General features: G+C 40.5%; 1 protein-coding gene across 14 annotated transcripts in view; it reads right to left on the bottom strand.

Annotated features, from left to right (window-relative positions):
• LOC117523394 (regulating synaptic membrane exocytosis protein 1-like) overlaps window positions 1-16,842 on the bottom strand; it is a 343,959-nt gene that overhangs the window by 92,800 nt on the left and 234,317 nt on the right. For 10 of the 14 annotated variants that reach the window (XM_034184908.1, XM_034184909.1, XM_034184910.1 and 7 more), the window contains 3 exons: window positions 14,663-14,786; window positions 7,738-7,755; window positions 5,569-5,615 (listed from right to left, as the gene is read on the bottom strand). In XM_034184908.1, coding sequence (XP_034040799.1) covers window positions 5,569-5,615; window positions 7,738-7,755; window positions 14,663-14,786 — 189 coding nt within the window. Of the gene's footprint in view, window positions 1-5,568; window positions 5,616-7,737; window positions 7,756-14,662; window positions 14,787-16,842 lie in introns of those variants that run through there. The other 4 variants (XM_034184904.1, XM_034184905.1, XM_034184915.1 and 1 more) reach the window with 2 other exon arrangements.

Genomic DNA, 16,842 nt, shown 5'->3' with positions numbered 1-16,842 from the left:
TCCACATCCAGCATGTTCACCTCCAAGATCGTCTGAGACCAGCCACTCGGACAGCTGCTGGAACAATCGGTTTGCATAACCAAAGAATTTCTGCACAAACTGTCAGAAACCGTCTCAGGGAAGCTCATCTGCATGCTCGTCGTCCTCATCGGGGTCTCGACCTGACTCCAGTTCATCGTCGTAACCGACTTGAGTGGGCAAATGCTCACATTCGCTGCCATTTGGCACGTTGGAGAGGTGTTCTCTTCATGGATGATGCGAAGGAGATGTGTTGCACTGCATGAGGCAAATGGTGGTCACACCAGATACTGACTGGTATCCCCCCCAATAAAACAAAACTGCACCTTTCAGAGTGGCCTTTTGTTGTGGGCAGTCTAAGGCACACCTGTGCACTAATCATGGTGTCTAATCAGCATCTTGATATGGCACACCTGTGAGGTGGGATGGATTATCTCAGCAAAGGAGAAGTGCTCACTATCACAGATTTCGACTGGTTTGTGAACAATATTTGAGGGAAATGGTGATATTGTGTATGTGGAAAAAGTTTTAGATCTTTGAGTTCATCTCATACAAAATGGGAGCAAAACCAAAAGTGTTGCGTTTATATTTTTGTTGAGTAAATACATAAAACTGAGGATTAAGCATTTCAAATAAATAGGATTTATTACAGTAACGAATATGCATCATGTAAGGTTTATTTGGTAGGTTTGTATTTAAATTATCTAAAAAAGTAAATGGGAATTTGTCATGTAATGAAATTACATAAACCTTAAAAGTTAGGGTTAAATATTTCTGTGAGTGTATGCTGATCAGGTGCTAAAAGCAGAAAAAATTCCTTCCCCAACTTTATTTTCAGTCTTTTGTAGACTACAAAAGGCATCTCCTGATCACACCAGCTGAAATGAACTGCTGTTTTGAGGCAATGATCAAGGTTTTCTGCAAATTATGTCATTACCAAGTTTGGCAAGTGCTTGCTAATTATGAAAAATGTTGCATCAGTATGGCAGGTTTGCCATATACAGGAAACATTAACCATGGCAAGCATTAAAATGTGTTGTCAACGTAAACAGTTCTTATGGTTAGCATCATCCGGTTAAGCTGAGCTTACACTGTGTGAGTTTTGACCCTTTTTCAGCCGATTTTTAACTCGTGTGAGAATTTTTTGGGATCTTGCCGAGTTTCAGCTTAATCACGCGTCCTGCATCGTGTAATATACATGGAGTAACGAGCCGCGTTTAACCTCTCACGACCACCTCCTGATCGGCAATCGTATGGTCGGATGAAAATCAAACCTGTTTGATATTCTGGTCGGCCGTTGTGAGGGCTCCACACTGTTGAAGCAGCGCTACAAGTGTCTCTCGCACTGTGCATGTGCAAACACCGGAGAGAGCATAAACAGTGATCATCTCTTTGGGAGAGCAGCTTCTGTTTCTTTTTTTCCCCATTATTCTTCAACTCATTTAAAGTCTTGTCTGTTTACATTTTGCTTCTGGAAACACGAGTCCAACGTGTGGTTTTTGAACGTACAATGTAAGGAGTCAGATCGCATCAGAGCATCGGGCCGTACAGTGTGAGAACATAAATCGTATGCTCTGAACTTCAACAGCCTGCGGTTTTGTCGCACAGTTTGAGCTGGAGCCAAGTACGATTGCAAATATCGTCCAGTGTCTGTCCAGCTTTAGTCTGAAATGTGTTTAAGTCAAGATAAAGATAAGATGATGCCGTAGATAGCCGCCTCAGTGCTGTGCTCTCTCTTACTTTGTTTTGTGTGTTTTTTTTTTGTTGTTTTTTTTGCACTCTGCTCGCCTCTTTTGGTCTCTTACGCCAGAGAAGGGCTCATGAACATTGGACTGTCATCTGTTGGAACTTTTTTTGCCAGTTTTCACCAAACCAGGGAGTTTCACAGATGTTTTGGTTGGAGGAGCAGCAGCGCTGCTTGGAGCTTACAGAAGACACCAACATGGGAAGCGAGCAGGAGCAGTGGTGAAGCTGAAGCAGCAGAAGCTGTGCACGACGCGCTCTGTCGAACAAGACAGATGAATTGCTGCTCCTCAACAGGAAAAACTCAGACTTTGGGAGATGCAACGCACTGTTTCACTGAATCCTGGCTCCATGAACATATCCCTGACAGCGCAATCCACCTTCCTGGCTTCCAGCTGCTGCACACAGACTATGTAACAGAGCTCTCTGGGAAGACGAAAGGAGGCGGAACGTGCTCTTATATAAACAAAGGTTGGTGTACAGATGTCACGTGTTGAAGAAGACATGTAGTCCTGAACTGGAAACCTTTTTATAAGCTGTCGCCCGTTCTATTCAGCGTGGCAGTTCTCTTCATTCTGGTCAGCTTTATTCTAAGTTTGAAAGGGTCCTCTTACACCCCTCAGCCACCCCAACAACAATGGACTACCTGCCCGCTGGACACCTTTTTTCCCCTCCCTCTGCAACACCACCTGCACTAACGATCTGTGAAGAAGAAGTATGCAGCAAACAAAAGATCAAAAACACTCCAGGACCTGATGGTGTCTCTCCCTCATGTCTGAGAGCCTGTGCTGAGCAGCTTCCCCCATCTAGGGTGATCAGATGTCCCACTTTGGGCATCAAAGTCAGATGGTTTCCGGTGTTGATGTTGACAGTCAGGCTTCAGTTTTGAAATGTGCGCTTAAAACATGCATTATGAAAACACGCGTTTCAAATCTGAATTTGTGGCACAAAGTGGGACATCTGGTCACCCTACCCCCATCTTTCAACAGAATTTCAACAGATCTCTGGAGCTTTGCAAGGTCTCCTCCTGCTTCAAACGCTCCACTATTATCCCAATCCCAAAGAAACCCTCCGTAACAGGACTAAATGACTACAGCCCCATTGCCCTGACATCTGTAGTCATGAAGTCTTTTGAATGGCTAGTGCTGAGTCACCTGAATGACATCACAAGACCCCTGCTGAACCCCCGCCAGTTTGCCTACTGGGCAAACAGGTCAATTGACGATGCAGTCAACATGGGACTGCATAAATCCTGCAGCACCTGGACTCTGCAGAGACATACAGGAGGCTCCTGTTCGTGGACTTCAGCTTGACATTCAACAGCATCATCCCCGAAATTCTTCACAAAAAACTGTGCAACCTCTTTGTGCCAGCTTCCACCTGTCAGTGGATCTCCAACTTCCTGACGGACAGGACAAATCAGGTGAAGCTGGAGAGCTTCACATCCAGTACATGGACAATCAGCACTTGCATCCCTCAAGGGTGTGTGTGCTCTACTCACTGCTCTTCCCCATTTACACAAATGACTACACCTCCAGGAACCCCTCTGTTAAACTCCTGAAGTTTGCAGACAACACCACCATCACTGGTCTCATCCAGGATGGTGATGTGGCTGCTTACAGACAGGAGGTGAACAGTCCTCTAATGTGTTCATAACAACCTGAAGCTGAACCCACTCAAGACTGTGGAGATGATAGATGCCCTCTATCCAGGACTTATACTGGTCCAGGACGGGAAGCAAGCTGGCAACATCTCTGCAGACTCCTCACACCCTGGACACACACCGTTTAAACTCCTCCCATCTGGTTGACATTACAGAGTTCAGTACACCAAAATAAGGAGACACAGGAACAGTTTCTTCCCACAGGCCATCACACTGATGAACGATTTAACCTGCCAAAAAAAACCCTCACTAATTCATACACCTCATGTACAAATTCATTCTGTTTGTCTGTTTCTCCTTTGCATACATCTTTAATTGCACATTTAATTGTATTTGCACATGTCTTATTTGCACATTTTTACTGTGAATTATTCAGTGTTTAGTGTATATTTATACATGCCTGTACAGAGAGACTGCAGCTCAAACCGGAGCAAAGTGGACTTCTCTAGACAAATTTACAGGACTCCACCATATAATTTAATTTTCATATTGATCAGTGAACAAGCAGCAGTGGCCTTGGTGGGCACCAAATCTAAGTATCTGAAATTAAAGAAACATGCTCATTTCAAATTACATGTAACTTCAGTACCATACATACAGTGTGTTGTGGGAGACAGAAAGAGAACAAAGAAGTCTGCTTTGACTACTTGCCGACAAAATCCTTTGTGCAGGGTTGCATGGACTCTAGTTTATGCTCTAGTTTATTTAACCCTCTGGATTCGATTGACGCGCCTCCGCGTCAAAAGTCACATGACCTAATTAAGTGGATTTAACACCCAATCCACTGCACTCTAAATGCACAGAAATCAATGGCTGCATGTACCTCACTCCACAACCTCCCTCGCTGTGAAACAACTTGAAAATAGTAAGTTACTTCTCTGATTTAGTACAACCCCAATTCCAATGAAGTTGGGACATTGTGTAAAATGTAAATAAAAAAAAAAAACAGAATACAATGATTTGCAAATCCTCTTCAACCTATATTCAATTGAATGCACCACAAAGACAAGATATTTAATGTTCAAACTGATAAACTTTGTTTTTGTGCAAATATTTGCTCATTTTGAAATGGATGCCTGCAACACATTTAAAAAATGCTGGGACAGTGGTATGTTTACCACTGTGTTACATCACCTTTCTTTCTAACAACAGGAAAAACACCTCTGTTGGAAGCCTTAAGGACAAGTTGGAACATGTCCAGCTGTTAAACAATTTCTCATATACTCACTCCACTGAAAGCCATCGAAAGCCGCCTGGATTTTACAAATGGTTATCAACACGGAGGTGTTTTTCCTGTGCCGCCGCACCGCGCCGGCTGCGTCCCGACGTGCGGACCCGTCCGCACGTCTTTCATTAAAAAAATCTCCTTTAACAGTGGAATATCAATCAATCAATCAACTTTTTTTTTATATAGCGCCAAATCACAACAAACAGTTGCCCCAAGGCGCTTTATATTGTAAGGCAAGGCCATACAATAATTATGAAAAACCCCAACGGTCAAAACGACCCCCTGTGAGCAGATCCGGATAAAATGCTGAAACCGACTTCTTCTGAAACTTCTCTGTTCTCTCACGACGTCCTGGTTCAATAGAGCCTGAAATGTGGAGGTTTTCAGCTTGAAACAGGCTGACGACGGCGCCTGGGAGCGCTGCACAACGTCTCGCTCCGTGGGAAGTGCTTAAAGCGACAGTATCACCTCAAAATCTCTCATCAGCCGTTAAAATTTTCACCGAAAACCAGCTTAATTTTTCGAACCGTGTCCACTTCGATGTGTCTCACAGGTTTAGAAAAAATTTTGATCAAACAAAGCGCCAGTCTCTCAGAAACTTCTCAGACAAAGGAATTCCGACGAGGGGCTGGACGACTCCTCCCACAAGGAGTGCTCACAGGCGAATGACGTCACCGACAGGTGTGGAAAAACTCACGCATGCGCACAAGGGTTCAAGCATGTCTGACGTAAAAACATATGAATGAAATCCATATAGTTTTTGAAAAAAATAAAAAGGACCTATACTTTATTGACAGCCCTCGTATTTCCAGTACTATAAAATGTCACCATAAGATAAACAATCAGCCTGATAGAAATATGAACAGACAGGAATACAGATATACATATGCGCCAAAAACCCACAGAAGATACCTACTAGATTCTAATGGAGGGTGGGATGTGTCTGGGATTCTTGGGATATCACTGGAAAAGAACCAACAAAGGCATGTCAGTCACTGTCATACTGTAAAATCACTAGATTGACAGAGGTTAGTAATATTCTTGATACATAGGCATGCATGGGTAAAGATGCATGGTTGTAGTTTGCCACAGCTGAAAAATAGCACTGTGACCAAAGGTTACTCATGTAATTAAATGAAGAAGCAAAGAAAAGATTGCAGTAGAGTTGCAGTCTGACCGCAGGGTTTTCCAGTCACATTTTTGTGGGGTACGAAAACAGAATCCTACAGGTCAATCATCATCTCAAGTAACATCGAACTTGCTTATTTTACTGTGTTGACCAATAGGTAGCACCACCACAAAGAAGGACCCCATTGGAAACACCAGGATCTACCACACCAGCTCCAGAATCTGTGTGAATAAAATGTAGCAGTCTGCACAACACTTATCAGCATCTTTGGAAACATTTCTTTCAAATTTAAAGATTAAAAAAAAAAAAAAACGGAAAAGGATGCATTCTCACTGCAAACATGTTTTTTGTTTGTTTGTTTAAGGTGAGAGGCATTTTCCCATGGGGAACACATAACTAATTTTTAATTGATATTTCAACAATAAACTGATAAGTGTTTCATAAAATGGAGGGCGCCTTTGAAAGTGTTCTAAAATGGAAACCAAGAAAATAAATGAGGCACAATTTGGTCTTTTGTCATTACACATAATGCAACATATCACTAAGCAGCATGTTCTTATGAAAAATTAATCGTAAAACATCTGAAAAAGTAATGTACAATAATTCACACATCCTGAGACATTTGTACAGGCAGTACGGTAGTCACTGTTGCCTCACAGCGAAAAGTCCTGGGATCATCTCCCACCTGGTCCCTTCTGTGTGGAATTTGGATGTTCTCCCTATGTTTGCATGGGTTCCCTTCCAAAGGCATGTAGGCTAGGTGAATTGTAACCTTTAAATTGACCGTAGGTGTGAGGGACACTGTAAATGCGTTTGTCTGTCTACACATGGCCCTATATTTAAACATATTTTATATTTTTAATTTAGAGCCAGATTATACCTCTACATAGTGTTCTAGACAAATATGTGTCTCACATTCAGAAACCTGAGATTATTCTTAACATTTTGACCTGCAACACATGACCATTATACATCATGCAAGTATCTTAAAAGGGGAATTACTGAAGGTACAGTAAAAATGACTTGGACATACCAGCGAGTCCATTAACCCCAGAGGGTACATGAAATATGCATCGCACATGCATGTGGACATTCATTGGAATATACATGAAATGTCACTGACCTTTTTGAATGATATCATATATAACAAAAATTTGTTGCGCTATACAAAGTTGCATCTGTATAAAAATCATTGGAAGTTCTTCTTGTTTGGTGCTGTGCTCTTTAATCTGCATTATTGGTGTTCTTTCCTTGAATATTCAAGCAAAAATTCCCTGAACCAAAATTATTGCGAGTTGCAATTTGTCTTGCTTACAGTCCCCTAAACTTTGGTGATCTTGGGATTGTAACAATCCAGGAAGACCTGAAATAGACGTATTGGAAATGCGAGTCCAATGATTTACATTTTAAGTCTTCCAACAATTTTGTGAGCATGCACCATTACATAGCAATACACTGCATTGATAGTGATATGTTGCATTGATAGCTATACTATGTTGCATTGTGGGTAATGACAAAACACTGAATGAAGTGGTGCTTGCTTTGTAGTGTCCTAATTTCAAAACGATGTGCAACTCTTCCATGAACTTGTAAGAATTTATTTATTTATTTATTTTTTATTTATTTTTTTGGGGGGGGGGGGGGGGGGGGGTAATTGACAAATAGCAATCCCAGACACTCCATGACAAAAAGCTTATAAAAGCAAAGCCAATGTGCAGTGTGTTTCTCAAAGGCCATTTTGCATCCTTCCTGAACCTTTTAACGTAAATGGAGAGGACGCACATAAGCAGATTCACAAATAAATAAATAAATAAATAAATAATTGTCAGCCGGCATTATTAATGGTCAGAATTAAGCTCAGCTGGGGAGTCAAAATGGCACAAGCAAAACAAAAACTGTTTCCATACAAAGCATGGGAGGGTTTAGAGTAGCCAAAGAAATTGGCAGTTTACTTACTGATATTTTCTATACACCCTTTGCATGTGTTTGGAGAGAAATTAATACATTCAGCTTGTTCCCCCAAACAAAGATCAAATTCGGTTAAGAATGAATAATGATTTAATGTGAATGTATCTATAACTGAACCATCACTTTTAATCTCAAAACATTATATTGTTAAAAACATACCTTTGTCACCAAGTATTCTGCAATTATGGTATAGTTATTGCTTTCCATTTTCATTAAGTAGTTTAATTAGTATCACACTAAAGAATGTCACTGAAGACAGGTGAACTGCACACTATATGACATCAAGTTGCTGATGCTCACTCACCTATAAAATGAAGAAAATCTGGATAGACTATTTATCACAAATTATTTAGAGGCCAGAACATTTAAATTTGACCGCATATTGTGAAAACCTACAAAGTTCACAAATCAAGATAATTTTAAATTAATGATGTTTAATTAAATTAAGATGATTAAATTAATGATGTTTTGGACAAAGAGAAATCTATTAATAATGGTAGGAATCCATGCATATACTGTATGTGTATGTCATGCCTAAATGGTGGCATTCTGCTCTCCGACAGCCTCCCGCACCAATTAACTTGCAAGCAAGAAAGAGATCAAATTTTGAAATTTTGTCTTTAAATTAATTTTTCATTAAAAAATTCTGCATTCATTGCAGAGAATGCATCAAACTGACTATATGGCTTAGCCCACCTATTTTATGAATAAGAAGGATACCCTCATAGATGAAAACTAAATGGGTTTTCATATCAGGCAACTTGCATATACTGCACATTAATGACCAATGTGAATTTTATAAGTCATTAACTTTTTTAAATAGGGGACATATAAAACAAAAAGAACATCTCCTGTTTCACAACTAGGTAACACCACCAGCAGGTAATGTCTTGCTGTTTTTAATATTGAGAATGCAGTGGCACAGACACCATCAGCATGTAAATAAATATTCCCGTCTGCTGCATTATCTGAGGTTACAAGAGTTTCAGTCAGTGCTGCCTGGTTAAATTCTACACTGTTCATTGGGTACATTGGGCCTCATGTATCAACGTGCGTACGGCGATATTTGAGCGTATATGGGGTGTACGCCAAAACGACTGCGCTACTTGGCATTTATCAATGTGATCGTTGGTGTACGCTGCGCTGAAAATATACACCAGGTCGAGAGGTGGCATAAATTATACACCAAAATGAACCAGCGCTGGAATCCACATAAAATGAACATGAACATGATAAACAGTGCCATTATACAAATCAATGCATATGTTACATAAATAACACTTTCCTGATTATACTACATAATAATCAATACAAATCCCGCTTTTGCAGGATTGCTGGTCTATCGAGCACGATCCGTGGCCACAGCACTGACTGCAAAGAAAGCGCTGCTCACCTTTTTCTCCAGAGCCTGGAGCCAGAGCAGCGCTGAGCTTAACTTTATGTGGTGTGATCGTTTTAGACAATGAAATTGCTAATTACAACTGTAGTGTTCTCATTCCCTTCACCCGTGCTGCAATCAGGTTGTGTCGTCTCCATTCGTTTGTCACAATAAAATAAATAAAGAAATACATCTTAAGAATAAAGAAATCTGAAAAATTAGGCGTGTCTTATTAATTGAGCGAGCAAATATCCACATGTCAAGAATTGTGAAAAGAGAATACAGTGGTCCCTCGCTACAACGCCGTTCACCTGTCGTGGCCTCGTCGTTTCACGGAGTTTTTAGTCCAATTTTGCATGCCTTTTTTTTTTTTACAGTGTTCTGTATTCTGCGTGTCTGTTTATAAGAATCTTCTCGCCCAGAAGAAAAAAGAGCGCCAACAACTACTCATAACTGTGTTTGTCACTCGGAAACAGACACCTGCAGCCAGGTGTGAGTGGAAAAAGGCCCGGCGTCAGGACGCAGAGGCGTGATCTGTGAAATACTGGTCAGTCACTATTAATAATTTCTTATGTGTCCAACCTTGTACGTTGATCGTTAAAATTAAATTCGTTAGTTCTAAAAGCCATCATAATTATTTATAGGAAAATGTTCTATTTTTATTTCTCAAACAAATGTTTGGGCCTGAAAACAGGTTGGTCTTATTTTTCTACTAAGGTTTGAACTTTGAGAGTGTTTACACACGAGAGAAAAGTGAGAAAATGTTCATGCCTGATTGAGAAAAGTGTATAAAGTGGTTTTACAGCTTTAAAACATCTAGAATAATTGTAAAAAGTAATGCTGACTACTTTGCGGACTTCGCTTATTGCAGGCTATTTTTAGAACGTAACTCCTGCGACAAATGAGGGACCACTGTAACACTTTTTTGATTATACTACAAAACAATTGATACGACGGCCGCTTTTGACGCTCTATTGGCACGCGTCGTGATTGGTGGAGTTCTTTTTCTTTGCCGTATTCCTGGCTTCCATGTCGTAAAATGAGGATGTGTCTGAAGCCGAGTCTGAATATGTATGGGCGTGTTTATTATAATTACGATTGTTTTCACCCGCCGCATTTATCAAGGTCACATCAGGCGTACGCTGGAAATGGTCAGGTGCGCACTGCTTGATACATGTCACGGCAACTTTGGTGTACTTCAAATTTACACCGTAAATTTACGCCACAAGTGCGCAACTTTGATACATGAGGCCCAATAAGTATTGAACATGTCACTATTTTTCTCAGTAAATTTATTTCTAAAGGTGCTTTTGGCATGAAATTTTCAAAAGATGTCAGTAGCAACTTAAATAAGCCACACATACAAAGAAATCAAACCAAAGATGTCCATAAATTACTTGTGCAAGCACATGGAGCGTGTGGCACCACATTGCGCTTCCACAGCAGTGGAGCAATTAAATGCTGGACATATGCTGGACTTAAATCAACAAATATATGGAAGCCTACAATAATGCGACGCACAGATTCATAACATTAGAGGATCAATGAATGTGCTGTCTAAATGTAACACAGTCATGTTACTGGTCATGAATCTGTTGTCACTGTATAAAAAAGAAAAAGAAACACTGCAGTCTCTAATAATTAATCACTGTTATGAAGCGTACAGGAATTACAGACCAGGTAATCCTCCTGTTCCTCTCTCTACATGACCCATGGTCATGCATGTACACACGCTGATGGAGTGACATGAATGAAGCCTTGCACTCATAACGTGGACATGTCAGCCACCACCGCGTGTCCAGGTGTCCAGTGAGCGGTGCGCCAAATTCACCGCGTCATATGGCTATAATTCACATGTTGGGGCTGACAGTCTGACTGCCAGCTGAGTGTTCACGTCATATGGAGCTTGTCACATGGGCCAGCTGCCTGATGTTGTGCGTCCTGGTGCATTCGCTGCTGCCCGTTGCAAATGCAATATGTGTTTGTATGTATTTCTATGTAAGGACAGTATGCACATGCACACACCTCACGGTGAAGTGTTCTAAGGTCATGTCCGTCATAACACGGTCTACAGATCCCAAAAGCTGCTGCCCACCTTTTCGATCAGTGCACAGAAAAAAGTGTCACTCTCTGTTTCTTTGTTCTGTGATTGTTTATTTTATTTATTTGTTATGTAATCATGTATGTAGTTATTGTAGTATTTATTTATATAATTGTCCTGGCTGTGCTCTGTGTTTTTAATTTAACATGTCGTGTGTACTGAGCTGTCATTGTCAGCTGTCAGTGAGTGCTGGCCGGCGATCAGCTGAGAGGCACCTTGCTGTGCCATGTGCATGACTGACCAGACATGGCTGGTCAGTCCCCATGTGATCTTGCCTGTACATAATTATCAGCATGTCATGACAGCATGAGAGCCTGCCCCAATATTGTTTCATGGTGGGGGTGCACAGCACACTCGCACACCACATGTGTTGCAGGGGAGACACACTTGCACGCCACGTGTTGCAGGGGGAGCACACTTGCATGACATGTGTTGCTTGGTAATGACACACTCATGGGGCACTTACACATTTGCACAGTGCAGCTTGAATGTGGTCGCCTGCACTCTACTCTCGTGCCGGCTGTGTGAATAGCCCTGGCTTATCTAAGTGCCCCGCGAATGGTGTTGGATGTTTGTGGGTGGCACCTGGACTCTGGCCGACACCTGCCAAGAGGGGGTCGAATGGGCACTATGGGAAAATTAGTTTCCTGTCATCAGTGGTTGGTTGGAATATGTAAACAAAAAAAAAAAACACACAAATTACTGTAATGTGTGTTGCTTTTACAAATAAATCTGTATTTGTAAATGTGTAATTTTTTTCATTTGTAAAAAAAGGCAATATGAAAGCGGAAAATTATGTTTGTTAAGTGATTCAGCACTTTTAGCAGATGTTACGTTGTCATGAATACTGCCATCCTATCAATGGCAGTGTTCATGGCAGTGTGAATACCAGTGGCAGTGTGAATTTTCCAATAATGCTTTTTGACGTGTGTCTGTAAAATGCAAAACCTTCAAAATTAGTACATTACTTTAAAACTAAAACATATAGCTGATATTTTCACTTCGTAAAATGACAGAGGTGACGTTAATTTCAATAACTTGTCTGGAATTAGTTTGTTTACGATTTTATCCATAAGTCAAAACTGTCATACATCTGATACATCTGCAAGTCTGTATGGCTGTGAAAATAAATGTTTTTGTTTTTTTTTATTCATGCTGCCCTTCCTTGCTCTTTGATCACCTGGTCTTTTTGCTGAGAGAAGGCTGATCTGAGATAGAAGTGCTAGCTCTTTGTTGTGTCAGTAGCTGCTAGTGTACTGGAGTCAATACTAAAAGTTTTCAGTTTAGCTTTTAGCTGTAACTTCTGCTAAATTTTTTAGGGGTTTATTGGTTTAGCTTTATAAAAGTTAACGTTTCAGTTAGCGGATTAACCTTTATCGAAGCTAACATTTTGTTTAGCTGTGCCCACCACTGCTGTGGGGCTGAGTTCATAGAAGAGATCCATTGAGCCTTCAAGATTTGAAGACCGTTTGTGTGCAAGAATGGGCTAAAATCACACCTGAGCAATGCATGCCACTAGTCTCTCCACACAGGAGGCATCTTGAAGCTGTCAACAACCAACAATGACTTTTGTACGAAGTATTAAATAAATTTCAGTGTGTTCAATACTTTTTCCTTGTGTCATTCCATTTTATTCCACATAACTTAATTTCTGTACATATATGTTTTGGTTTATTTGCATGTCTGGGGTACTTGGGTTGTTAGGAAAATCTGGTGAAAATTTCATGTCAGTAGCACCTTTGGAAATATATTTACTGAGAAAAATGGTGACATGCTCAATACTGACTTCACGCATTGTACATAAAATATTAATTGATTCATAGTACTGAAGAGCTACTATCAGTGTACTTAATAAATCTTGAAGAACAGCCTGTTGAACATTCAGTCAGTTGCCTTAACACAACTGTAAAAACAAACATTTTATATCAGTGAAATTTTTACCATCAAAAATTAACTATATACGAGGTCTATTAGAAAAGTATCCGACCTTATTATTTTTTTCAAAAAACATATGGATTTGAATCATGTGTGATTGCGTCAGACAAGCTTGAACCCTCGTGCGCATGCGTGAGTTTTTCCAGGAGCGGAGGCTTCGCGCGTCGCAGCAGTGCCGCATGGTGCACAGCAACGCCGTGATGAAGCCTCACAGGACATTTTCTGGCATGTCCAGGCACATCCACAATTTCTCGGGTAATCACTCGATGGAAAAACCACCGACAGCTGTCTGAACGCCATCTCAAAGCCGTCCTGTGAGACCAAAATGGAGGTGGTTTTGTCTCGCTTCAGTAGCGAATCCATCGTGACGCGCGAAGCCTCCGCTCGGCTTTCCATGACAAAATCTCTTGTTAAAAGTGAAATCTGCCGGAAAATGGTTGATGTCCAGCTCTTGTGATAACCAGAGAAATGGCACACGATGGTCACGGATCCAGACAGCCATCCGTTTAGAAATGAAATGGTCGTTCAGCCTGTCGATGGCGGCTTTGGAGCGCGGCGCGCCCCACAGCCGCTGGGGGCCGTCCTTAAAGCGGCAGTAACACCCCTTATTCTCTACCAAGCCTGTAACATTTTCACCGAAAGCCAGATAAATTTTTCTAATGGTTTCCAGCTGCCAGTCTCTAACAGTTTCTGAAGAAATTCTGATGGGAAAAAAAGCCCAAATCATTCCGCCATTTCCTGACAATGAAAATCCGACGAGGGGGCTGGACCACTCCTCACTCAAAGCCTGCTCACAGGCGAATGACGCAACCGACAGGCGTGGAAAAACTCACGCATGTGCACGAGGGTTCAAGCTTGTCTGACGCAATCACACGTGATTCAAATCCATATGGTTTTTGAAAAAAATAATAAGGTCGGATACTTTTCTAATAGACCTCGTATTATGAATCACTACACAGTACTGTACATTCATGAGTTTTATGTATTTTATATTTTTCATTTAAGAAGCTATCCCCATATAAGCTATAAATATGAGTAAGTAACTCCCTTCGGTTGCTCCCTTTTTTACACTCGGGGTTGCCACAGCAAATCCAAGGTGGATCTGCATGCTAAATTGGCACAGGTCTTGTGCTGGATGCCCTTCTTGGCACAACTCCATATTGCATGAAGAAATGTGGCAGGGGTGGGGTTTGAACCAGGAACCTTCTACACTGAAATCAAGTGCACTAACCACTTGGCCAATTCAAAAATTCATCATATGTTACAGCTCCATATGTGTTGTTGATCATTACTGCCAGAATAAGCATTGAAAATAACAAAATTATTGTTTTTAAGTATTATTACAGTATACAGAACTAAGTATGGGATATTTATATATTGTAAAGTGATCATTATTTAAACATTAAAACACATTTTAATTATTATATGAAATAATTATTGTTCTTTATGCATTTCTTAACTTAAAAAAATATTTAGGAAACGTTTATTTCCTGACTTACCCAATAGGCCTGGAAACCACCAGCTCCACTTGAGGCTCAGACTGAGACTCCAGGATGATGTTGTAAACTTCTTTCATTGTCGCCCCTGGTAACAGCTTTCCATTCCATTGTAGAACCTCATCCCCTAAAATCAGATGTACATTTAGACACACAGGTTTGCCCTTGTGCACAACAAATGATAAATGGTAAATGGACTGCATTTATAAGGCGCTTTTCCATCTGTACCAGACATTCAACGTGCTTTACAAATAATGACTCACATTCACCCCAATGTGAGGGTGCTGACATACAATGCGCTCACTCCACACCGGCAGCAGTAGGGGATTAAAGACCTTGCCCAAGGGCCCTTAGTGATTTTCCAGTCAGGCTGGGATTTGAACCAAGGATCTTCTGGTCTCAAGCCCAACACTTTAACCACTAGACCATCACATCCCCCAACAACAAATACTAATAATAACAATCAGGATTTGTGTTCATGAATACAGTGTAGTCTAAAGACTTGTCATGTTGTCAATGCGTCTTCAGACCTTATTCAGTGCAACATGTGCTTATGTTAAAACTAATTGAGATATCTTTGAACAAGCTCACATAATATTACCCCCACTTTTTCATATAGTTGCTTGCATGTGACAGCAAATCTATTGTTATGAAATGCCTGAATTGACCAACTACGTAGTCAACCTTGATATTGAAAAGCCCAATAGGTCTGTTTATATATGTAATATAGAAATATGATATATAAAAACAATACCAAAGATTATTTATCTCCCCTTCAAAATGTTGGACCAAAATTCTTTTCCTTGATCCATTACTTTATATGGTGTGCTGCCATTACATGACGATTCATTGAAACCCACCAACCTCTTGAAGTGGAGTTGTGTTTATGATGTTAATCTTGTATCTGATGGCTCAATTAAACCCAAAATTTTTAATTTCTCCCATTGAAGACATCAGACCAGAATTATTTTCCTTCACACAGATCTTCATATGGTGTGTGTGTGTGTGTGTGTGTGTGTGTGTGTGTGTGTGTGTGTGTGTGTGTGTGTGTGTGTGTGTGTGTGTGTGTGTGTGTGTGTGTGTGTGTGTGTGTGTGTGTGTGTGTGTGTGTGTGTGTGTGTGTGTGTGTCCACAGCCCATATATTGGTAAAGAGATGTAATGTAGCATGGGTCAGTTTGTGCATGACCTGGGCAGACAAATGAAGTCCGAACATACGACCATCTCAAGAATTATTGACAATCTCAGTTAAAAGGCTAGCCTTGTGCAGGTGTTTATTCATAAAATTTTGGGGGCTGAGTAGTGCTTCTTATAATGGTTTTGCTTTGGTGTGATAAAGTTGTGGATAGAGTTGTGATGTCATCACGCGTGTGCTTAGGCGCTGTCTAGCGGGATCTTGAAAATTTCTTTTTTATACAAATGAAAAACAAACATATTTTACAAAAGCACATTTATTTGTAAACACCAACACATGACATTGATTCACTTGTGTTGGTTTTTACATAGAATGAATGAATCAACCAATCAGTATGAGCGGAGGCTTAGTTACCCATAATCTCCTTTGGGTATCTGTGTGTTAATGCCCAAATCTTCAGAATTAGTGCATTATTTTAAAATTAACAGATATGTGTTATATATCACGTTGTACATTTTAAGAGTTTACATTAATGTAGTTATTCTATCTGGAATAATTTTATTTTTAAAACAAAACCATAATTCAAACCTGCTTTCCATTTCAAGACCTCTGCCTCATCGATACCTGTCAAGATAAATGATGCTTTCCTACAGCAGGGGGCAGAGTGCATAAAGACAGAAGCGCTGGCTCATTGGCTGTTTGGGTTTGTGAACACTGTTGGTTCTATTAGAAGCTTTGTCAGTGTTTAACTCAAAATCAGCTTCTTAGTAACTGAGAGCATATGGGAGGCAACATGTGAAGTTATCGCTTATCTGTAGCTTCCTATAATTTTTTAGGCTGTTTATCGGTTTAGAGTTAAAAAACATAACTTTTCAGTTAGCTGATTACCAGTTATTGAAGTTAACTTTTTGGTTAGTTGTGCCCACCACTGATTTTCATCCAAGATGTTTTCATGTCTTCAGTGTGCTTGAGCAAAGTATTGTGCAATAGTACATTCAAAGATGATGACAACAACCACTGTTTGCCCACATTGTTTTGCATTGCCCACAG

The sequence above is a fragment of the Thalassophryne amazonica genome, chromosome 13, assembly GCF_902500255.1.
Source record: "Thalassophryne amazonica chromosome 13, fThaAma1.1, whole genome shotgun sequence".
NCBI classification, from domain to species: Eukaryota; Metazoa; Chordata; class Actinopteri; order Batrachoidiformes; family Batrachoididae; genus Thalassophryne; species Thalassophryne amazonica.
Note: the sequence above shows the minus strand (reverse complement) of the source record. Positions and strands in the feature narration are given on the sequence as shown.